We start from the raw sequence: 24,417 nt of genomic DNA on the forward strand, positions 1-24,417 counted from the left end.
CCCGCTTATTCCGCCCTCTTGTTTCAAAGTGTACAGGGACTGTATCTTAACATACCCGGTGATAAGCCTTTAATAAATTCAATTCTCAGATTTTCACAGGCTTTACTTGTTTACAAATATTTGAGGCAACATTAAAAAAAATATTCTACCGTTATCAATGGTTATATTCAAATAAATGACAGGCTCAGGGCTTAGAACAAACAGGTATGCCAAAAAATACTCACCTACAATCTCTGCAACAAAAAATCTTTTAATTCATTGCGTTTGTATCGCGGTTACGATTGGCGTTACTCGTAAAAAAATGCTAAAACCCGAAACAAGCGAAACAAACCGCGCGCAGCAAGAACTGTGTTTAATCTAACATCAGACAAACTCTGTTGAACAGAGTAAAAATATTTGATTTTCTCTTGCTGTTGTTCTTTTTTTTCCTTTGTCATCTACCTCAAGAAATTTAAACTGGGAACTTTTTTTGTATTTTAACAGATTTTTAGACTCTCTGTAGGTATTTATATCAGGCTTAATTAGAGAGAAATGAATTAACATTGGGCCAATTAAAAAACAATAGTTAGGCATAATTTGTTTAGCATACATGTTTTATTTTAGTTTTCCCTGTTCACATAATTGGCACAATTTTTTTTCAAATAAGAATCCAGTTAGCTACTTCAAAAGTTTTCTTGGTTGCCCTTTTTTAAAAAGTTTACGTATTTCAAAATGCACTGCGTGAAGCATTTGAAACCTTTCGTTTGCAGCTACCTTAAAAGGTTTTACTGAGATAGCCTTCACGAATTATTTACTTAAAGAGCAGCGAAGCGTTACGTCAAAAGTTAGCACCGTCAATGAAGCGTATCAGAGAGTTATTCTCACTTTCTGTATAACTTCGAAACACAGCAAGACTTTAAGACATAATCTCTCTAAAAAGAAAGTTAGCTCGTTACTGCAGCAGGAAGTTTAAAACCGCGAAAAAATAGCAAAAAGAAATATATGAAGTTAAAACAAATGGTTTGATATAGAACGTGAAGTCTGGTGTGATTATTCTTGTTCGAATTTGGCAGTTCTCTTGAACCATTCGCGCGTAACTGTTTGTTCGGCGAAGTATGATCAAACATTCGATCTAAACTAACAGTAACTAACTTAGGTGATATTTTTCATACAGAAAGTGAATTCTGCAAAAAAAACCTCATCTAGGTAAATTTATGCAAAATAATAACATCTAATTGACAATAATAAATAAAAATTAGTTAAATAAAAACTAGCAGTAATGAAAGTGTTTATTGTGTTGGTTGTATGTTGTTTAAGTTGCAGCATCGTGTTAGCTTTACCGCAGGAGAACATAAAAGACGGTAAGTTTGGAATAATTTTCACAGGAATGCATGTATTGTACCTAAGAAAAACAAGAACGATGTAATTAATATATGTGTGAACCGCATCAGATATATATTTGAAAAAATTAAGGTATTGTCATATCAAACGCGCGTATTCAGAAATAAATTCTCCCTGTAGCTAGTTTAACTTTTCCGTATTGAATTTCCTACGTACGATTAGTTCAACGTAAGAGATTTGTCTATCCCAATATTACTCACCTTTTAGAAAATGAAATTACAGCAGCAAAATCAAAACGAACTTTGAGTATACCTATAGCTGGACAGGCGTTGCAATCAACCGCCCAAGTTTTAAACCATCCTATAGTGGCGGCTGCTTTGCAGAAGATTTCCATGAACGCGTTACAAACCGTTGCCTCGGCTTTGAATCAAGTTCATCAAGAGGAATTAGCAAGGAAGTCAGAAGTTGAAAAAACCTTAGATCAAATGGCGTCTCTTCGAGCTGTTACTGAAAATAACAAAATGCCAATGCTGCAAGATGACAATGGATCAGGTTTTGTGTGTTAATGTTTGTTTGTTTGTCTATTTGTTTGTTTGCTTGTTGTTGTTTTCCTTGTGTTGTTCAGCAAGCGTTCTTCACCGAATTTCCTACACGTAAACAACATTGGCTAAATGAGGCTCTGCGCTTATTATTAAAAAAGCCGCCCTACTATTTCTGCTTCTTCATTTAAAAAAGTACGACAAAAAACAAAATTAATTGTGATTAACTGTTATTTTGAATGGCAACGCAACTTTTTCTCGCTGTTAATTCTGTGATAACTTAAGAGTTATAAGAGTCAGTCGCAGATATGTTTTTAAAACGCCGACTGCTTGAAAGTTCAAACGTTTTGTAAAGAGCATACCTGTCTATCGCGTATACTTTTGCTCAGACAAGTTTGTAGGTTGTATTTGCTAATTTTACCTGCCCGACATTATAGGGGAAGTTGAGGATTTGTCAGGATCAGGAGCTGAGTCAGGTGACGGAGAAGTTACCGCGGTAGAGCCACCAAAAGCACCTGTAGAAGAACAAAAGAAAAAAGAGGTCGTGGTTCCAACGAACACAACAACCTCACATCACCATCATCATCACCATCACCATCACCACCGACATCATCGTCATCATGCGAAAAAAAGCGAAAAGAAAACTGTAAACAACACGAGCGAAATGGAAGGCATTGATTGGTCCGCTATCAAGAACAACACAAAAGTTGTCGGTAGAATAGCTCAAGAAGCTAATATTCCTGTCAAGAAGCTGTTAGCCATTTTTAAGAGTGGTGCAAGCAGGTCTGATATCGCCAAACAAACTGAAGAGTTACTTAACCGCACGATTGAAAGTCAGGCGGATTTAGCGCAGTTGTTTGAAAACGAAGAAGAAGAATCAGAAGAGAAGAAACACAGCAAGAAGAAAAAAGAAACAGGTAAATACTTATGGCGTTCTTTTCTGATACAACTTTTTTTTGTCTTTGGCATTTTTTCACAATTTACACATGAAAAATGCAATTATAAGCTTATACACAGTCCTGTATGTTTTTCTTTCACTTTTATAATCATTGAAGCACACATTTGTTGAAGTTGAATATACTGCATTAGACAGTAGCTGTATTACTTTAATAGTTTTATCATGTTCTTCTGTTAAACTTACCTAGCTTTGGCAAGTAAAGAAAAAAAGGGGACAGAAGCAGTTGCGAAGAACAAAACTAGTCATGCAGGTACACAACAACAAACTGTAATAATTTTTTTGATCAATTACTCTTGTACCCTTACACCCTATTCACAAAGAGCTGACAAAAAATATATCGTACGACAACAATACGAGAACTGTCCCTGAGTAATTGCATGCTTTCACTATCTTCATAGCCTTGCACAACTAATACACCCTTTAACAAACTATTCTATTTTCAATCGCACTTTTTATTCTCAAAAATCTAGCTTTCTAAGTTCCAAAGTTTATCTTGTGACCTCTACCAGACATTATGTTGACTTTTAGATTATGAAGTGCCGAAAAATATTCCTCCAAATTGTGGTAAACTAGTGAAGCAATACACAGACGGTGAATTGACGCTTAAAGATTATTTAAAAGAACTCAAGATCTGCAAGAAAAACGAAGAAGTTAGCCAACAGTTAGCAAACACCAGTATGTACATAATAAATGCTTGAACTAGTCTGCTTTACTTGCAAGTAGTGTGTGTTGATAGGGAAATCATTTTCAAGTAACAATTTTTACACAAGATACTATCCCAGGGTCCGCTGGTATTCAGACATACTTTCCTGCTTTATTATTTCATGCATTTTTGTCCACCTGTTAGCATGAAGTCATTAAATAACTTTGTATCTGTGTGTGTGTGAGGGAGGGGGGGGGTACGTAATGAAGCTGCAGCGCCACCATATCGAACAGGATATGGTTACTGATATAGGAGATACACTATAATGAGAATGTTGTGGATTTCAACTGGTTGTCTTATCATAGACAACGTTTATTTAGGTTGTTTTTTATAAAAAAAAACAGTGTTGCTTTTATGAGTCAATACTACCCTGACATATGATTTTAAATTATACAGAATGAAAACATTATGAAGCAATTTTCTCCTATTATGTGTTATTTTGTGACGCGAACCAAAAAAGTTTTAAAAAATTTAACTGTTTCGAAACAATTTTAAACAATGATACCAATGTGTGCGTGTAAAGCATGTATGATGATCAAACAGTCTTTTCTTAAGGACGCATTTACATGAAGTTTTATTTAGAGGGCGAAAAGAAGATTTTATTTCTTCTTTTGCCTGGTCTTTATATACCTAGATCATAATGCTCGACGTGCGTCTGTCTGACTTTCAGCAAAAATGGTAGCTGCAAGTAGCGATAGGCGAATTTCTGTTGATTATCTTCACAGGCCCACGACTAGTGTTTTCATGACTTTGGGCGAAATAAAACTCCCTCTAGTGTGGATTTCATGGCGGTTAAAACGACCCAAATGAAAATACATTTCTTCCATAAAATGTTTAACCCGAAATGATTTCGCATTTGCACATTGTAATTGTGTACGTGTACAAAGCTATTGCACATGTGTACACCGGTATGGCGCATGTGCAGATTTCAAATTCCGATATTAAAAACTACAATAAACACAGAAATAAAATTTCATTGCGGTTTGAAATCTCATTCGGGAAAACTTTTTTTCTAATCCATGTAAAAGGCTATCAAAGAAGCTTTCAACAGCTTACATTTGCTCCCAGACTATAATTCTCTATATAAAATAACACCATCAACGAGAAATTACATCATTTGCTTTGTTCTTTTTTAGCTCCTATGCAAAGAGAGGCTGTTGCAACTCAGAATGTAATTCAACAAGAAGCATATAATTATGCTTTAACATCAATGAAGTCCTTCAAACCCACAGCAAAAGAAGTAATGAAATAATCCTATTATTTTTGTTTTAACATGGATGGAGATTGCTATCTTGTCTATTTTGTGTAATATCCTGAAAATATTTATGCTAATTCCCTATTACGACAATCAATATAAGATGGCAGAAATTTCAGTTGTTATTGACCAATGCAATTTCCAAACAATGAAGTATTGAAAAACGTTACTCGAAACTAAACCAATGAGAAAGTCGGAATGGTACTCTGTGCGTAAATATTATTAAAAATTTGGCTTTTTAAATTTGTTTTCTTTTTAGCAAGCCAATGCGGTCATTGCACGCTGGAGAAGCAACAGCTTTGGTGAAAAACCAGTTACTAAAGGCAAACCTGCCGGAATACCCGATGCAGTTAAATCATTTATGAACATACAAACTCCAAAAACTGGTAAAATAGAAGAAGGAAAAACTGCTGCAGAAAAAAACACTGAAAATACAGAAGTAGCAAAATCTAACTTAGCCAATACAGCTACAGGTAATACTGTTGGTTCACTTATTAGTCCCGCAAATGGAGATACCGGATCTTCGGAGAATAAAGAAGCTAATAATGGAAAAGCGGTTAAGGAACAGGAAAGTGCATCGTTTACGAGTCAACTAGCAGTTAAAAAGAGTACAATCCCTGAAGCACCTGTTGTGCAAAACGCAAACCAACCAAGCTTTATGAGCAAGTTAAATATGCTATCTGGTGACACTCGCGCCTTTATTGAACAAACCAATCAGGCTTCTCAGCTTTTTGGTGCATTTCCCCAACATGAGAATGTCGCCACTGCACCAGTTGCAGCAAGCGCTGCTGAAAGTCAATCAACTCCAGTAATGAAGGAAACGACTAGATCAGATATTCTGAGTAATCCAACGTTTACCTTAAATAACCATGTGCCCCAGCCTGCATTTGTTACACCAACTGAAACTGCATCAGAATCCGAAAATCCCCTCAGCAACATGCCGCCAGCGGTTAATGCAGTCTCGACAGAAAATATTGTTGCAAAATCCGATATACCAATCCCGGTTCAGAAACCAGACGAAATTTTAAAGAAAGAAATGATTACATCTCCAAAAAAGACATTACTCGTCACTGCTCCTGGTCAACCAAATGGCGTTACTCCTGTTACTACTTCACTTGCTGATGCCGTTCTAGCAACCAAATCAATTGTACCAACTATAACAGATGCTATGTCAACTAACACACTTCAAGATGGCTCAAACGCAAAACAAATCCCCGATATAAGCTTACTGAACGGGCAAGAATATGCGCAAGAGACTTTCCTAGCTAGCTTAGCAAACCCAGCTTTGCAAGAAATTCCTGTAGACACGTCTTTAGTCGCTGCCTTGCAAAGTTTGAATGGATATGGATCTACCATAGTAAACGATCCAAAGTCAAATCTCCTTATGGCAAGCCTACAGAAGCGTCATATCAAGGAAAAAAGACATGTAAAAAGAGAGACGGACGAATCTGTGATAACAAAAAAACATAAAAAACGACATTTAAATTTGCTAAGACATGGCAAAAGAGACACTAGCGACAAAATAAAGAGTGCCAAGCCTATTGAAAGAAGCAAAATGAGTTTGCCATTAATAAACAGTCAACGCGGTCCAAAATTAATGGACAAAATAAGGGATATGAGCAGAGTCATCGCTACTCCCTAAAAGTTTATTTATCTATAAAGTCTAAATTATGCATATTTGTAGATAATGACATGAACATTTCCATTAAGCTGAGGCACAGAAGCAACATTATTTGGATTCAATTACGAATAAAAAAAATTGAGCGTTGGTGAAAGGTATAAAAACAGATAAAAGAAAGAAAACTGAGTAAGTTGCATTGAGCTAGAAACTAACCTCCTAAACCAAGGAAGATAAAAACCTAAAAAGAAAAGGGTATAAAACGATAATGAAAAAATGGTGAATTGATAAAAATGCGAATTCTCTAAAGCTGGTATGGAATGAGAAGAGAATTATTTGTTTAAATATACTATAGAGAAGTGCAAACAAACACATAAAACTTATATGTGAAATGCTATTCTACAAATTTTAAGTAATAATTATTTATTGTTAAATTTATTAATGTCTATTGATTTTATTCTTTTTATATAAAGCTTTTTACTTTATGTTAGCTATTACATAGATATTGTTATAAAATATTTGACCTCTAAAAACGAGTTGTTTATGATCGGTTGTAGTAATGTTGTAGAACTTTATTTTTGTAATTTTCTTCTATTATAGAATGATAGACCTGACTTCGTTTCGTCAGTTTCTATATAATAAATCTTATATAAAAATGGAATAGCTACAATTTTCAAATTGGTAATATTCTTTTAAGAATTTGTTTTTTGATCTACGTGAGCTTTGTTAAACCGTTAAACGGGAAAGAATTAAAATTTAAAATTTTGTGTTGTTTGACCTCTTATCATTAATAGTCTATGACCATTTCGTGTAACTAGAAGAAGCCCTTTGATTTTCAAAGTTTAAATTTTAGGCTTATTTTTTCAGAAACTGAATTTTTTTCTTACTTCCATAAGAAACTAACGTGAAATAGTCGTAGCATGATCCATTCTACAGTGTCCTGTTGCTTAAACATGAACTTACATAAATAAAATAAAATAAATTGAATCCAGAGTGTAATTTTTACTCCTGTACAACATAAGGTAGAGAAGGTAACTCTATGTGAAAATGTAGACAAAACTATAAACTTCCTTTATGAAATAATTCTTTTTAAAAGAATCGGCAAGGCCCGATTACCCCAATTTTTAGAAATTTTTAGAATAATACACGTTTTTTTTAATCAGAAGAGTGTTTTTGAGTTTCAACATGAATATTGTTTGGGCAAAACTCATACTAAATATTCTTAGCTTAAAAAATGAGCCGTTTTTATTACAAAAGGCGACATTACTCAACAAAACTCAGCTCAACAGCTTAAATAAAAAAAGCATGATTCTGATAAAAAAGAATGTTAACAATGTATAACATTTCATTTAGAGAATCACATTAAAAAATATCGTCATTAATAATACAGTAGATCGAACGTCAGTGTCTATCGCCTCACTGTTTCCATTCCTTGTATGTATAAGAACTCGCTGCGTCGAAGAATTAATTATTGACAAAATTTATAAAGCACTTAATAAGTGATTTTTGCTAAATGAACCAATGCGAGTTAAAATGTCAAAATGGTTGTTAAGCAGAAGGAAGAAAGATAATTACATAAATGTGATTGTATCTCTTTTTGCTTGTATTCATCTGTTTCCTTATATTTTCACCAGTTTTTACTTACTTTTTACTAACATCATAACAGATGTTTTCTTTTTCTCTGTTTTGCAACCATCAGGAAAGCTGTTTTGAGTACTAACGAAGACTTTTGTGTGGAAATCAGCTTCTTTTGTTAATTTATCAAATGTTGACATTTTGCCTTTATTTGTTGTTTGTACCGAATTCAAAATAGGTTTCTTCACGACATATCTTCAACCCGAAGGCAAAAAAGTTTCGATATAAGAAAAGAGAATTCCATATGGGGAGGGAAAGATCAAACCGAAAATGTTTTTCGAAAAAAAAAGAAGGGGAAAATAGGATAATTGAGTCATGAGAAAACGGAAAATGCCTATCAATTTAAAACAGAGAAAAGTTCAGGTTGTAGGGTTGTCGATTAATACGGAGTACATATTGTGTTCAGACTTTTATCGTGAAGGAAAAAGCCCTGTCTTTTACATGTTTTTAATTTGTTCTTTTTTGTTTTAAGCGGTTGATACAAAAACTACTACGTTTCTTATGTATTCAATTCCTTTTTCTAGATATTTTTTACTTGACGGACTCTCTGAGTGATCTTCGTTGCATCCTACCATACAATTTACAAAATACCAGCACGAACGGTACTAAGCTTCATGCATACGAGTTATCTGCAGTTAAAAACGATTGTTGCTCTGCCGCTTCCTTCACAGCAATTGGTGCGAATATTTTTATGAATTTGGAAACTAATTTATGTATTGATCACCCTGCTGAGTCAACAAGTTGGGATAATATATATGTGAGGTTAGGCTCAAGTAAGTATCGTTTTAATAAACCTTGGTGACTTACCAGTCGAATGTGTATTCAATACGTTGTGCCGCTACATGGACCCAGACGTATAGTCGAGAATGAAAAACTAGTTGTAAACACTTCCATGTTATTGACCTTATTCAAAATAAACAAAATTCAACCTGTGCTTCTTTTAGATACTTTGTTTACGTAATCACAAATTTTGGAGTCGTAAATTTAAAAGATAAGTTTTGAAATAATTGCAGTCTTGAAGCAGAGCCCTTTTTTGCCGAACATAAAAGAACTGCCAATACTGCCAATATCTTACAAGCTCTTGCATATTCGTTTTCTAAGTTAACCCTCTTTAACGTGGGCTTTCTAGGGGGACTTTTTACACATGACAGACAGTTTGAAGTGCCACCCTCCTTATATTCTTACATAAACTCCACATGATGTCAGGAAATTTAGAATCTGAAAAATAAACTAGCACCAATTTTCTAAATAGGCTAGGGAATTCAATAAAATGAGTAATGAGCGAGTTTAGCAAACGCCAGTAATTTCACAACCAAAACTACTTTCAGCGTATCTGTGCAAGCTTACGCAAATTCATGAATTTATATTCCAGAAGTTTGTAAGCATTCAATCCTAATACAGGGAGTTAACTTGAAAAAGTGAGCATGATTTCATCCGAAGATGAACTTTTTATCGTCCACTGTTTAGGTTGCACTGGTGGGTTTGTTCGAACGGAGACTTCTCAATTACGAGCTTTTCGACGAGACTACTGTGTGACGTTCGATGACAATTTTGATGTCATCTTTCGGAAATGCGTCGGAGTAAGAAATCAAATCGTTCAAAGTTAGTTGGAATTACATATATAGCTTATTATTAATACATTTTTGTGGTTATATATTTACAAAAAAAAGGATCGGGGACATAAAAAACATATTGGAAACAAAAATTGTTTTAGACTAGATTTTTGTACTTATTCTCGTTTTTTTTTTTTATGAAAAACATACATAGATAAATAATAAAAAAATTGATTCCAATTCCCTTGTGAGGCTATCTACATGAATATGGGGGAAAAGTGACTTATTTGAAAAATTGGTCGGGGAGGAGTGACTTATTTTTCAAAAGTGACGGAATTTTAACCGGACGAAATTTTCCCCCGACTTTTTAAATAATAAAAAAATAAAAAAATAAAAAAATAAAAAATTGGCGAAACCAATGTATTGGGAAAGCAGGGCTCTTTCAATGAATTTTTTATACGCGTAACTGGTATTTTCATGAGAAATATAATCGTCTATTTTTGCGACACAACCGTTTAACTAGGTCAAACTCACAAAAAAATCTAAAAAAAAGAGAACTAACAGATCTGAATTTTAAAACTTTGTTTCGACATTAGCAACTTATTTCTACTCAATCTTTCTTCAACTGCAACACTAATCAAGTATGGTAAGGGTTAGCTTTTAAATGTTTTACTTTTTTCCATTTATAAATAAATCTTAGCGTAATATCTAACGAAAAACTTTATTTTTTAGTGAAGTGTGGAACCTTTCCTACTGCCACACCAGTCGTCACAACTTCGCCTGCACCGACAACGACTCCGCCACCACCAACAACGACAACCACTACATCAACAACCACGACAACTACAATGACAACTACAACGACAACAACAAGGACGACGACAACAACGACAACAACAACTTCATTACCAACAACAAGTGAGTAAGTTGTAGCATTACTAAACTTTTCAGTCCTATGTTTACGCTATCGCTAAGTTACAAATTAAAATATGACTGATCTTGTGCTTATTTGGTCAATTTGAATTCAGGGTGTTTTTTGAGTAATTAATTTGAGTTTATCCTGAGTTGGGAATTTCCTCTAAGGTAGTTGATTACCGTTATGCTTTTGCATGTGAGAAATTCAATTTTGATAATATTAAGAAAGCTTTAGGTTACATAATTGCAAGCAAAAGTCCATTGGATGGATTCGAATGACTTAAATATATTGCGCATCTTAATAATTTAATAAGTGGGCCAGAAGAAGCTGGGGTGGGGTGGGGGACATGCAGAAATATTTTAAGATTAATGTTCTCCGTGGTGACAATTTAAATTCCTTTAATAAATTTCAGCTCCAAGTCCATGGTTTGAATGGAGTGAGTGGTCACAATGTAGCACAGCATGTGGTGATGGTGAAGCGCATCGCCATCGAGATTGCAAATTGCAGTCTGTGTGTCAAACAGTAGAAGAGGAGGAAGAAAGACACTGCAAAGTAAAGGAATGTACTGGTTTTAAATTAGCTCAACCAGGAGATAGCTGTTCGTCTACTTGTATAAAAATTGGTAAACCATTATTAATTTTCTATCTTTTGACTTTTTGATGCTTTGATTAGAACACAGTGATAATTACCAGCTTGGGAATTGTAATCTCCATTTTTAAATGTTTAATATGTCGACTTTCCTTTGAAAATAAATAACAAAGTTTCAGAAATTAAAAGGCCCTTTTTATCAACAAAGGAATAGCAGACGAAACTTTCGTTGAAAAAATATACTATTTCTAATTTTTTTTTTACATTTTTCCCAATTACTGGTGTATGTGGAACGGCAAAAAGACTTTTACCCTATTTGGGTATTTTCGAATAAATTCCACCCTCTGCATAACTTTGGATAGGCTTTTGTAACTGGTGTCAAATTGGAACGCTTATACCTAGTCATGTAAGGAACAAAATGGCATCAATTATCTTTTGCTTGTGTCAGCACTTCTTCTGTGACTTCATCAGAAGCTTAAAATTTGTTCAAAGTGTCACGATCTGCTTCAGTTGTTTAAAGTTTTCAATAAGCGAAAAAAGCTATTTTCCGGTTTTAACATAATTCGCAAAAAATTGCCCAAACGAGTGAAATCGAAAAAAATTCTTGATAAACTGAAGTTGTGTTGTGAGTTTTAAGTCCTAACGATTCAAGAGGTAGTTTTGAGAAGATAATGACCAATATCTAAGGTTCTGAAAGGTATGGGACCTAAAAAGTCGGCATGCAGTTGTGTAATAGATAAATATAAAAAGACACTAAGTATCAGCACCATGTAGCGTAGCAAAAAAGTGCTATTAAAAAACAAGGGGGAAAGAGTTGAACAACTCTGGTGTATAATTTTAAGTCAATGTTCGAATACATTATTTGTGGGACAAATTTCCTCCTCCCACCCCCCTTCTTCGAAAGAATTCGTTGCATTTTTCCGACATTATTTTTGCCCAATGAGGAATCGAAGTTACTATTCGCCATCCAAATTGTTATCAACTAACATGAAATATTTTTTTAAGAATTTCTTCTAATGATTTGATTGCGCTGTAAATTTCTTAGCTTGTTGCCATTTGTGCACCACCCACCCAATCAGAAGATTAAGCATTCACGTTGTGTCTCTTGTTTAGGTTATTTCTGCAGCCCAATTTTGTCTACTGGAAACAGTCTGACTATTTTCGAGAATTATTTCGGTCTAAACTGTACAAAAGACATTACCGACAATCAACTATGGACTGAAGAATGGCACCCATCCTACCATGTATCCTCCAGTTTATGTGCAGGCTACGTGTTTCTGCAAGACGGTTATAAGCCAGAATCGTTCAGTTGCGACATAAAAGGTAATGCGAGGTATGAAAGATTGAAAGATGACATCAGAAGAGTTTGCTTCTGTTTGACTCAAGGTAAGGCATTTATAGATACCTTAAGGGAATTAATTTTCACGTAAGTTTATCTTCGCGAAATTTGTAAGCTTCTGTCGATTTCCTCTCGCGAAAATTAAATTCCCTAAGGCATACAATCATCTGCTTGAGTAAATGAAAAAAATAATATTTTTTTAAGTACTGGATTATAAAGGTATCGGTTTTCGCGGGTATGAAAGTTATTTTTTTGGTGTATTATTTTCCCGAATTGGCAAGTTCCTATATACAATAATTCTATTTTTATTTATCTATTTTTTTTTTATTTACTATGTTTTTTTAGATGATGTTGGTTATACGAACTGGACACCTTGGAGTGAGTGCTCAAAAGAATGCGGAGGAGGAACAAAGAAACGAACGAGAAGATGTGTCAGTACTTGCACAGGGCTAAGTGAAGAATATCACGAATGCAATACACACCATTGCCCCAGTAAGTTAAATAGTGTCGAAGCTGATGTGTATTAGCGTGCACAAAGTTTTGTCGGTGTTTAATGTTTTAAAAGGCGAAGGTTTTTACTGCCGCCAATCAGAGCAGACTTCTCTCTGCTTGTATACTGTTGTTAATGTTGCTATTTCTGTGATTTTACACAGTTGAAAATGTAATAATTATGATATGTGATGATTACCAGGACAATAAAAAAAATCTAAGGGTATAAAATTTTACGACTTGTGGACAGATCGAGGGTATAAAAAGTCGCAATTTTATTACCTCCATATTTAAATATCCACAAAATGTCATTCTCGAACAGAATTTTGTTTTTTGATAACTTCTCAATGTTTTATATTGTCACCATCAGTGTGTTGTGTAATTCGAAACGCATCTCTTTCCCCTTGATTTAACATTGAATTAACTTCAATCTTAGTACATGGTGGCTATTCCGAATGGAGCACGTGGACAAATTGTACTGTTCCTTGCGATGGTGGCACAATGCATCGCAGCAGGACGTGCGACAATCCTGCGCCAAAATATCTGGGACGCGATTGCTACGGTGAAAACGTGGAATACGAAATGTGCAATGTTGTGTTTTGTAAAGGTATAAGTGTGGAAACACCCTCTTAAATATTTCGATTTTATTCGCGTGAACTTCTTTGTATCTTCTCTCGTTTTAAATAAGGGTCACTTCACACTTTTACAAACTATTTTCATAAAATATTTATATCGTTTTTGTTTTTTTGTTTTTTGAAAGAACACCTTCTTATTCGTCATATAAGCATATACTTTCTTTTTACATTGATCAGTTGATGGGGTATGGACGCCTTGGTCAGAATTTGACATATGTAACAGCCCATGTGGGGGAGGAAGACGTATACGGTATCGATTTTGTGAAGATCCTAGACCTCTATATGGAGGTGATAATTGCCGTGGTGGACAGAGCGAAGGATATCCTTGCAACATGCATGATTGTCCAGGTAACAATAACAATGTTGAATATCTATATATTCCTAAGGTAAACGTTTGTGGTTTATAAGCAAATTCGCAAAAAAAATTTCCCGCAAAATATTCCAATAGTTCAAGAAAAAATCATTAAAATTCCTGAAAACCAGTTAATAAAAATAGATGAAAAATTAACTGCGTATTATATCGGATGGTGTAAAATTTTATTATGTAAAAAAATAGTTATCAGAATACATATAAACCACGAGCAAGCATATTTCTATTTCATTAACTGCAGATAGTTTTTTCTCACAAGACTTCTATTTTTGTTAGACGAAAGTGACCAGAAATGGTTTCTTTTGCAAACACATTCTTCGTTTAGAGCAGGGTATTCGAGCAAAAAATTAGTAGTTTTGCCATTTTGTGTATACTACAATATGGTGAACCTTCAATACGGTTAACTAAGAGTCTATTAGAGTAATTCCAAAAGAGCAACATGATATTAAACTTCCATCCAAATCTTTCCGGCATATTGTTTTAATATTTTCAGTTGTTCTCGTGCATTCAAGGCTGTGTTAATGAACTTTGGAACTAGTAATATGTATGAACCAACCTCATAGGTGTGTCAACAGATATTACGGCTTGTTTTCAACACGAAACGTACAAAAGTGACTACGCTGACAAGCAATCTATAGAATTCAACAATTTCCAAGAGAAGATTGAAGAAAATGTGAAAGGAGTATTCAAGCTGACAATATTCGAACAGTATTCCTTACATGTCATTTTGCTGAGTGTACAAAGGTAACATGCCTCGTCCTATAGGAGCGCGCGGTTCCCTCCTAGGAGTACGCGGTTCCCTCCTAAGAGCACGCAGTTCCCTCCTAAGAGCACGCAGTTCCCTCCTAAGAGCACGCGGTTCTCTCCTAATAGCACGCGGTTCCCTAAAAGGTTTGAACGTTTGTATGCTTTTTTCTTCACACCTAAAGCGTCTGAAACCAAAAACCATAATCAAAACCAGGAAATCAAGCTACTTTCCAGTGACATATTAACCGAAGATTCATCTAACTATTACACTTTTTTTAAAAAAAATATTTTTTGGAACGTTAGGTCAAAAATTAAAAATGCAACAAATCCTTGAAAAGGAAGTCTTATATATCGATGTTTTTTTTTTTATAGCTCCAGCCCAGTGGTTGCAACCTTTAGAGTATTTTTTCAACTCATGAATTCCTCGCAGCTCTCCTTGCTACAAGATGCTATTGAGATATCTGGTAGTATTAACAAGATGATTCTGTGCGAGAATGGAGATTATACTATCACATCCAATGACAGTATGTCTTACCTTTTTTTTCACACTATCTCTTCCAATGCAATAAATTTTCCAGTTTTCTCATACTATCTCTTTCAATCAAAATACGTGTTCCAGTTTTTCATACTACCTCTTCCAATGAAAATACGTGTTCCAGTTTTTTATACTATTATATCTAACTAATTGTTGCCTGTGGAAAAATCCACGGGTTCGCCCGTCCATTATATTCACCCGTCGTAACAAAGTGGATAAAGATATATCGCATTTGATATTCGTATTTCCGTAACATCATTTTCCAACTCAGCGGGGGGTCCATGCAGAGACAGACCAACGACGGCTATTATTATAGGGAATAGCCGTTAACCCGTGGAAAAATCCACGGGGTCGCCCGTCCTTTATATATCGCATTTCCTGTTTCTGTAGCAGGACGCGGTTTTCGCGGACAGACAGACAAAATACGGCTATTATTAAAGAGATTGGTATGTGTGCCATTTTTTAACTTTTTTTAAGAAGAACTAAAACTGTGAGACTACAGTGGAATAAAACTTAGCTACTTTAAAAGCTGCAAGAAAAATATAATAACTATTCATCTCTGCTAAGCCCTCAATTATTTCATATTTCACTTAAATTAATTTGATTCGATTTTGTGCAACTGCTTTTTGATTTCCATTAAACTACTTTGTTGTCGTTTTTTTTCTAATTTTGCTGCACTATTGAAAAGCCAGACTCGTTCGTTGCTTTTATTTTTTTATGCAGAAACTGTACTGTATGTGAGAAAAATACCCAAGAATGAAAACAGTAACGAAATGGATGGCTACGCTATTCCAGATACAACACTTCTTCTATATTCCCTTTTGTTTCAGTTCCTCCAGCACCAACAGGCATTGTTGCAACTGGACGGACGTATTCCAGAATCTATGTTGGCTGGGATGCAGTTAACAATAAGAACGTATTGGGATACCTTGTGTTTTACAGAATGGTTTCTCATCCGCAAGACATATTCAAAGTCAAGCCAGCATTCAATAACTCAGTTGAACTCGTCGGCCTTGAAGCTAAAACAGAGTATATCATGAGAGTAGCAGCATACTCAGACGAAGCAACGGGCATTGCAAGTGAAGAAACATTCGCGTCAACACTGGCCACAGGTAACGTAATTGTTTGTGATTGTTTATTCTGTGTCATTGAGCTGGTGTTTACCTCTACTATAGCTAACGCTTAACATAAGCAGCTGTTTATATAACGGCAGACTCGCTCAACAAACTATGCCGGGTATGTTTAAGCTTGTTTGCAGTTTGTATAAGCAAGAAACCTGTCTTGGATAGGCAAGTAAATTGTTAATCGCAGAAGTAATAACAAATAGAAACTGCTTTAGTACCCGAAGCTCCACCATTATATCTTGAACCTTCGGTATCATCGTCTTTCAATATTTTTGTACAATGGGGACAAGTTGAACTTGGCAAGATGGGTGGCATACCAGTAGGCTACTTCATCCAGTGGAATTCAACCCGACAGAAAACGTCCAACCACTCAACAGTAGATTATGAAACACGTCAGGCTACTTTAACGGGATTAGAACCCGACACAACGTACGTCATAACTGTTTGCCCAACAAGTACAACTGGTATGGGACCATGTGCGCGGAATTTGACAAGGACCTTGCCCAGTGGTAAGTCAATCGTTCGTTCTTCTGTCTGTTTGAGTTACATTTTCAAAAAGACTGGTTAGCTATCCCAGCGAGGGTATTCCATAGAGTCCTAAACTGTATAATAAAAGTGAAAGTCATTTTCATCATATTGATGCAAATAAAGAAAATTGATACCATCGCCAAAAATAAGCGTTTAAATTTTAACAGAAAACATTAAAGGGGCTGCAAAATGGTCTGTGATTATTGACCTTAGTGATTAACACGAAAGTCAAGCTAATATTGGTGATTAAATTTATGAACACAAAGAACAAACACAACATCTAAAATCATCTTAAATATCACATTGCAATATAACTGAAAATGACGAAAACGTTCTCTGGGGCGTATTTGATAACCATAAGTTTTTAGATATAAGCACTTTCTATCGCTATTAAATCAAACCTATATTCTATTGCATAATATTTATATTTTAGCGCCCACTGCAGCCCCAGGAAACGTTCACTCAAATTGTTCCGGAAGTGCAAACTCTTTGTTTATTATATGGACTTCAATTGACGAGGAGCATGCTCAAGGTGATTTAAGAGGATACATACTCACGCTTCAATTGTCAACCTTGGGTTATAAGGAAATAATGGACGGACCAATGCAGCATATCGATGTCCATCCCAGTGCATCGAGCGTTGAGATTAAGCACCTGCAATATAGTGCGAAATATAAGATTACTATCTATGGATATAATGATGTTGGAGAGGGAGTGGTTTCCGAACCTTTATATGCAGGTTAGTTAAATAATTTGCCCGTATGAATTGCGGTTTATCTGAGGCTTCAATGTTACTTGTCTTATTTTTGGTGATTTGTGTTTGATTTTCGCCAGCGAAGGCGGAATCTTTAAAATCGCCTGAGAAGATAGATAGAGAGATAGAGAGAATAGAGACAGCGCAGATAGGCTGGACGCCCGAAACTTATCCAGGCTAAAGCCTAAATCCTCGTTTTGAAAGATTTTTTTTTGAGAACGAGGCTAAAGTGAGTTTTAAGCTAATAAGAATCCTAACAGTGCAACAAATTGTTTTATTATGCAATGAACAATACTTTATTTTAAGTTGATATGCTATCGAAAGTTAAAGCTCGTGCAGTGTAGCATAATGAAGATCGTTTTATAATGCGCCATCTCTGATGTCACGTTTCCCTTTAATAATTTAATTTAATAAAATTTTACTATTTTTTAAATAAAATTTTTTTTTTAATTGTATAGCGGCTAAAGCACAAAAGGAATTAATAATAAAAAAATAAAAATGATTAAAAAAAATTATCATCCCGGATCTTGGTCAAAAATTGTGACGCACTTTTCTTCTTTATACGATGTTTAAAACACAAGTCATATCACTTAATACACACGTCATATCACTTAATACACACGTCATATCACTTAAAACACACGTCATATTACTTAATACACACGTCATATTACTTAATACACACGTCATATCACTTAATGCACACGGCATATCACTTAATACACACGTCATATTTTTAGAAACATGCCGTTGTCCTGAAACTATATTTGGAAATTATGCGTTGCTCCTTCCGTATATTTATCGTGACGAAACAGGGAAGTTAGCTGGTGTTTTTCCTTCTATTTTGGAGCAAGTAATTCGTGGTGTGTGTGGTGTGTGCTGCTTAAAAGACAGAACGTTCTATACTACTATTAATTTAGAGACAACAGGTTGGTTCTGCATTTTATTTTATTTTTAATACACAAAAGCGAAAAATTTGCGCAAGCTCATTAGGAGTAGTGATGTAGTGCATGCAAGTCTGGTGACGGTTTTTAGTTTTTTATTATTATTAGCCTTCTTGTGTTATGCATGCAAATTATATTTTTCCAGGTAAGTCAAGTTTCTCAGAAAAAGGAAGCTTTCCGGAAATGTTAGCGGATGTTGATAACTACACCACTATGACCTTTCCGGTTCTTGCGAAGAGTGATTTGTCCACATACATTGGTGGATCTTTCGTGCCCTTTGTTGAACATCCCGGTTCTATATTTATCGTCCGAAAGATATCGGTTGCAGAGCAGGTCGTTGGAATTGCGAAGAACATATTTCGCGTTTGGCCATTTATCATGTTGTTAGTGTTGGTGGTACTCTTCGCTGGTATTATTGTGTGGTTTGTGGTAAGTGTGTGCATGAATGCAAATTGTTAACCACACCTAACTTAGCAAATTTTTCAATATTATTTCTTCTTCAGACAAAAACCTTCAAAAAAAACACACAAATTGTTGGGATATGGACATGTATGTATACCTGTACACCATTTTACGGCCTCAGTTTCCGTCCGCTTTTTACACACTTGTTTCTACGCAACGCAAGAATTAGGACAGTTGCGGTTAGTAGGTGAGAGAAGTAGAGTGGAAAAGTAAACATTGATAAAAAATGGGTGTTGCGTGTTGAAGATAACCAACGTTTATAAAAGGACTGTATATTTTAACCAAAAATAAAGACTTAATATTTACACAGCCACATGACCTCTACTTGGGGGTCAGCGGTCGGTTTAATCCGCAGAATACACGTGTCTAAAGACTTCACCGAAGAGCTAGGTTCAAACAGTATAGTGATGTTAATTAAGCGTGTCTAATTGAAATACCAAGAAAACAAGAAAAACACATACAGAAGCATTCGCCAAGGCTGGCCAATATAATTAGCCATGCTTGAAAGATTTCTTAACATAAGTCTAAATATGCGTATAACAATTATGTTTATAAGAAACTTATGTGTCCGTGTACTAATTTAAAAGTAAAACATATGAATGCAAAAATTTTATTTGTCATTTGTTTCTAGTTTTAGTGGCAGCAAAGATTTTTACACTAGGCTTTGCCAAAACAAAAAGTCAAATTCAGGGTTTGCATATTCCTTATTTCTTTAGGAGCGTACGTTTAACTCAGATATGGACAAGTCTTTTGTAAGAGGTGTTTGGGACGGAACCTGGCTGGCGTTTATCACCATGGCCACAGTAGGGTAAGTATCCAGGATGTAGACATCAATGTTAAACTTACAAGATTATTTGTGTACTGTGCCAGCATTGAAAAAAAGTTAAATATTCTTCAGTCGCAAAACACACCAAATTGTGTCTTGCTGGATCAGTCAAGATGTTTGCCGAAAGAGGATGTGGTTTCAGTACAACTAGCTTTTTATTTAGTTATGGAGATTTGACATTCGTGACAGTACCTGGCAGAATTTTAGCATTTTTTTGGTCATTTACCAGTTTGATCATGACATCATTGCTCGTTGGTACAATTTCAACTTCCCTCTTATCTGCAACAGAGCAGACAAATGATATAATCCTTTACGGAGCATCAGTGAGTTTTTCAATAGAGTTTCTAATAGTACTTCTCATGTCACTTATTTTCCTTCCAACAGTCTGCAACGTGCCCAAAGGTTAGCAACAAATCTAAGCTCATTTTAAAGGAACAGGTTATGCACGTGACGTAGCATCAACCTAGGTACATAGCAACCTGAACATGCTATGTGCCCAATATTCAGTCCTAAATTTTATACAGCAAAAGCACACGTCATAGGGTTCACATATTGCATATTGCACAGCATAGGCTAAGCGTTGCTTTATTGTTGCTTATATTCTAAGTATTACCGACCACCAGGTAAACTCTTATTTCATTTTGCCTTTAATACCTTCATGGTTAAGCTATTCCAATACAGTGTTCAAGCCTAAACAACCATCATTGAACTCTTTCTTTATAGATTGCAGCTGTTGAAGGGACAAACGAGTACAGAGTTGGGGTAGTGAGAAATGCAAAAGTGAACAAAAGTGAGACTAAACCTTTTCTGTCTATTTGGACAAAAGTTCCAAATGACTTTCTTATTTCTATGTAATAACTTGCGTCTTTCTAATAAAAAACAAACAACAAATGATGCTTTTTGCGTGTATAAAGGAAAAATATTCACAAATATTCGAATTTATCGAAATATTCACAAATATTCGAATTTATCGAAATATTTGCAATAACTGAAGCAGAACCACCACTAACAGAAATTAGTACGCTTAAAGTGAATTTTTTCTTAGAACAAAATTACACAAGCCTCACAGAGATCCAGCAAGCGTTAGACAAAAGGGAAGTAGAGGGACTGCTAGTGGACGCATTTTCAGCTGGTTCCAACAAAGACTTTAGTCAGTCCTACATGGAAGCTAAGAACATGCTTTATTACCCGTCATCATACGGTCTCGTTCTGACGGGAGACATGTACAACGCACGTGACTTTTTCGACAGTTACATAAGAGCCAATCAAATACAGATTTTAAAATTGATTGGTGATAACGCAAAGAGAATGATAGTAAGTAGCGATCTCACTTCCATTGCCTACTGATTAAGTGACCAGAACGAAGTTAAACAAGGAGAATTAATGTTTTAAAAACGCGCCAGAATTAAAGTTTTGAAAATCTCGACAGAATTAACGTTTTGAAAAGGAGAAGACATGCATTATAGTTTAGACTTTACCGGAAAAGATTTTTTGATATATGCAAATTCGGGTTATCCCGATTTTGAGTTAGAAATGTTTTTTAAAGAAACTACTAGCCAAAGTTCAAGGAATTGAGGATAACCATCCGAGGTAAAATCAATTTATCCGTTAATAAGTCTTTAGACATTAATTCTTGCGTGCTTTTTTTCTGTAATAGTAATTCTGGCGCGTTGTTTGAAACGTCAAATCTGACGCATTTTTCAAAACTTTAATTCAAGCGCGTTTATTTAGCGCTTAGGATTTTAATTGTAGACTTTCCATCCGCACTACTTTTCGTTATAAACTTTTCCACAAACTTAAATCGAGCTAAGCAGCCAGTAGTTTTAGAGTGCTTGCTTCTAGGGCTAAAGAAGCAAGCTAGAGTGCTCACTAATAAATTGTTACTTCAGGTCGAAGTTCGTACTCCCAAGACTATTTCGATATTCAGCCCAGAATCAGAAACAATTATCACCATGCTTTGGGCACTTACGTTGGCTGTGTTAGTCGGTGGTGCGTTTGGTTATGCCGTTTGGTATTTCTTTATCAGAGAAAAGAATCCAAGCATGGGTATGTTGTAGTTTAAACTTTGTAAATTTTAAAATACAATGATTTTAACAGAAAGCCAAAACGTAACAAGCTTTATATTGAGCTAAAAAACGTTGTGTTACGGAAACAAATTTTTTGGGAATTTGTTTTTGTGATTTTAGATCCTATAACAAAAATAAATTTTCGCAAAATTCAACTTTTTAAAATAAATAAATAGCAAAAAGTAAATTCCGCCAAAGATGAAAAAAGTTGATCAATCGCAAAAAAAAAACACATTATGTTAATTTTTTTTTTTCCTTTTCTAAGCTAGTAAATAATCGATCTAACGCGCTGTGCTTTTTAAGGGGGCGTTTATTTGAGAGAGGGCTTTAATTGAGAGAGGCGTTTATTTTAGGATGCACATACTTAGAAAACAATTTATTTTTTATGCAATCATTTTACTGAGAAATTATATTGGAAGAAACATTGTTTACATTGTAATAAAATTGTTACAACCCACATCTAAATTTCAATGTCGTCATCTTAATCGATTTTGCAAAAAAGCTGCAAAAAAATGAAGAAGAAATACAGCCATTTTCAATGGCGTTTTGAGAAAAAAACAAAGGTTAAAATTGTAAACTTCCAGTGGATATGAATATAAGCATAAATATAAGACTAAATTTAATATTATAGGATGCAACCAATTTATCACTTCGTTTATTTAATGAATTACTTCGTTTGGCTCCCTATAAAAAAAATTTTCGTATAAAATATGTTGCATGAAAATTTTTTTATGTTTCCTTCTTGACTGGCAGCTACCTGAAACTTCTTCGCTGGTTCCGCGAAAGTTCGAGATGGAAGATGTCAACTGTATTTTTAAATGCCCCAGTAACGTAATAATTCATATCGGAATAAAAGATGGCGAACTGCTATTCCTGCCTAGAATTTGCGAATGAAAAGATTGCGAACTTTGGCCAAATTCGCAATCTTTAATTGTGCAACATTTTCTTGCGCAATAATTTCTTCCCTGAGGTTCATTAGGAAAATAAATGCCATAAAAAAATTGCGACAGAAAAGAAGGTGAAATTGATGTTTGGGAATTTTCCACTTATTGTCAAACTTAAACCTACAATTTTAGAAGGTGTGAATTTTATCTTACTTCCGGTCCCATGTAAATTCAATATATCTTTATCTTGTTGTGTGAAAGAAAATTGAATAAAAACTATCACCTAATTTCACTTAGGTATGTATAATTACATAGTATCGGAGCAGCTTGATTTATTGGAAGCGCTGAAAGAATTCAAAGAACGATTTCAAACAGATAATAATCTCTTGGAAATCCGTCAAATACACGATCGAGTGCGCTTCGTTAAAAACCCTCCGTTATCGTGGCAAATGCAACCGCAATCCTTGCCGAAACGGATTATGCTGCAAGATGAATACTACAAGACGTACGACGATCGGTTTATTTCTGTAAATGACGTTAATATGCTATATATTTGACGCTTTTCTAGAACTCCACATGTAATATAGTTTAGTTTAATTTTTGCGAATAGCTTCGTTCACAAATTTCTTAATAGAATTCGTGAATTCGATCGAATTCAAGTATTTCGTAGGAATATATTTTTGCGAATACAAGGCAAGGCTGGTAGACATTTTGTTGTCAGAAATGAGTGAAAAAGTATGATTTTTTCAGACAATTGCACAAAAAGGAGCATGTTCTAGGCACCCCCCTCTGTCCTAAATTGGATTAAAAAATGCAAAATTTTAAATCAGCAAAACGTTTCATAAGTCTTTGAAAATAAGTTTTTTATATTTTTATACACAACTTTAATTATAATATGCAACAGAACTATGAGTTTTACTCTTGGTTCTGGTGAATGGAAAACAGAGAAAAAATTCCAAATTCCAGAGAATTTTACCTGCCAAACCTGTTACACCATTTCCGTAAAATAGGAAAAGTTGAATTTTTCTACACAAAAAAACAGCATAAGATGAAACTTTTTAGAACAAAATCTTGTTTTAGGTAATAGTGGCTGAGATTTAAAGAATACTTGAATAAAATGTTTTAGCATTTTCATTGATCCGAGAATAGACTTTTATGGCTTACGAGTAATTTTAAAAACTTTAAAAATGTTTCTGCAATAGGACGATGATAGTTTTTTCTCGTAATTATTTCGTATATGATTTTACGTCGCATGGTATGAACAATTCTAGTCAGTTTTAGGCCCAAACTTTTATACAGCTAATAGATACGGAGTTGTTGTTGTGGAAACAATTGTTCTTTTTACTCCTGTTTTTCGTCTTATGTTAACGTACCATACGCATAGTCCTACACCCGCTAGAAAATTTAAAATAGCTAGGTGAAATTTTGACCATCAATTGCTAACCTGATATCTAAATTTTTGGGCGCTGAATAAACATTGCCCATATTTCCATCAATTTTTTACTAATAACACCCATATCCTGTTTAGGGTTAGTCTAATCGCTATATTTTATGGGTTATTTTTTTTATAAGCCTATGCACAGTCAGACTTTATAGTTAGCCAGTTGACCCAGTGTAACTTTTCTTACC

General features: G+C 34.7%; 2 protein-coding genes across 2 annotated transcripts; both read left to right on the top strand.

Annotated features, from left to right (window-relative positions):
- The first annotated feature begins 1,105 nt into the window (after nt 1-1,105).
- Nucleotides 1,106-6,998, top strand: LOC130628998 (myotubularin-related protein DDB_G0290005-like). Its single transcript, XM_057442080.1, has 7 exons — nt 1,106-1,340; nt 1,588-1,872; nt 2,297-2,776; nt 3,005-3,067; nt 3,346-3,492; nt 4,657-4,760; nt 5,035-6,998. Exons 1-7 carry the CDS (start codon nt 1,259-1,261, stop codon nt 6,415-6,417), a joined length of 2,544 nt encoding a protein of 847 aa, XP_057298063.1. The 5' UTR covers nt 1,106-1,258; the 3' UTR covers nt 6,418-6,998.
- A 1,495-nt stretch (nt 6,999-8,493) lies between these two features.
- LOC130628580 (uncharacterized) lies at nt 8,494-24,120 on the top strand. The gene is made up of 21 exons (XM_057441542.1): nt 8,494-8,801; nt 9,496-9,630; nt 10,314-10,499; nt 10,910-11,119; nt 12,199-12,471; nt 12,770-12,916; nt 13,350-13,520; nt 13,726-13,896; nt 14,482-14,662; nt 15,038-15,189; nt 16,031-16,312; nt 16,540-16,833; nt 17,286-17,591; nt 18,347-18,535; nt 18,696-18,979; nt 19,729-19,820; nt 20,002-20,161; nt 20,562-20,628; nt 20,884-21,152; nt 21,728-21,884; nt 23,086-24,120. The coding sequence occupies exons 1-21, from the start codon at nt 8,720-8,722 to the stop codon at nt 23,343-23,345; spliced, it is 4,068 nt and encodes a 1,355-aa protein (XP_057297525.1). The 5' UTR covers nt 8,494-8,719; the 3' UTR covers nt 23,346-24,120.
- The last annotated feature ends 297 nt before the right edge of the window (nt 24,121-24,417 follow it).

Source organism: Hydractinia symbiolongicarpus, chromosome 15 (genome assembly GCF_029227915.1).
Source record: "Hydractinia symbiolongicarpus strain clone_291-10 chromosome 15, HSymV2.1, whole genome shotgun sequence".
In the NCBI taxonomy this organism is placed as follows: Eukaryota; Metazoa; Cnidaria; class Hydrozoa; order Anthoathecata; family Hydractiniidae; genus Hydractinia; species Hydractinia symbiolongicarpus.

What these genes read in the sequence shown, in the direction of transcription:
- LOC130628998 (XM_057442080.1), top strand. Translation starts at nt 1,259, where the DNA reads ATGAAAGTGTTTATTGTGTTGGTTGTATGTTGTTTAAGTTGCAGCATC. An exon ending in GCAGGAGAACATAAAAGACG is followed by an intron (nt 1,341 to 1,587) that starts GTAAGTTTGGAA and finishes CTCACCTTTTAG; the next exon opens with AAAATGAAATTACAGCAGCA. An exon ending in CAAGAAGAAAAAAGAAACAG is followed by an intron (nt 2,777 to 3,004) that starts GTAAATACTTAT and finishes AAACTTACCTAG; the next exon opens with CTTTGGCAAGTAAAGAAAAA.
- LOC130628580 (XM_057441542.1), top strand. Translation starts at nt 8,720, where the DNA reads ATGAATTTGGAAACTAATTTATGTATTGATCACCCTGCTGAGTCAACA. An exon ending in TTGCTTCTGTTTGACTCAAG is followed by an intron (nt 12,472 to 12,769) that starts GTAAGGCATTTA and finishes ATGTTTTTTTAG; the next exon opens with ATGATGTTGGTTATACGAAC. An exon ending in CAATACACACCATTGCCCCA is followed by an intron (nt 12,917 to 13,349) that starts GTAAGTTAAATA and finishes CTTCAATCTTAG; the next exon opens with TACATGGTGGCTATTCCGAA.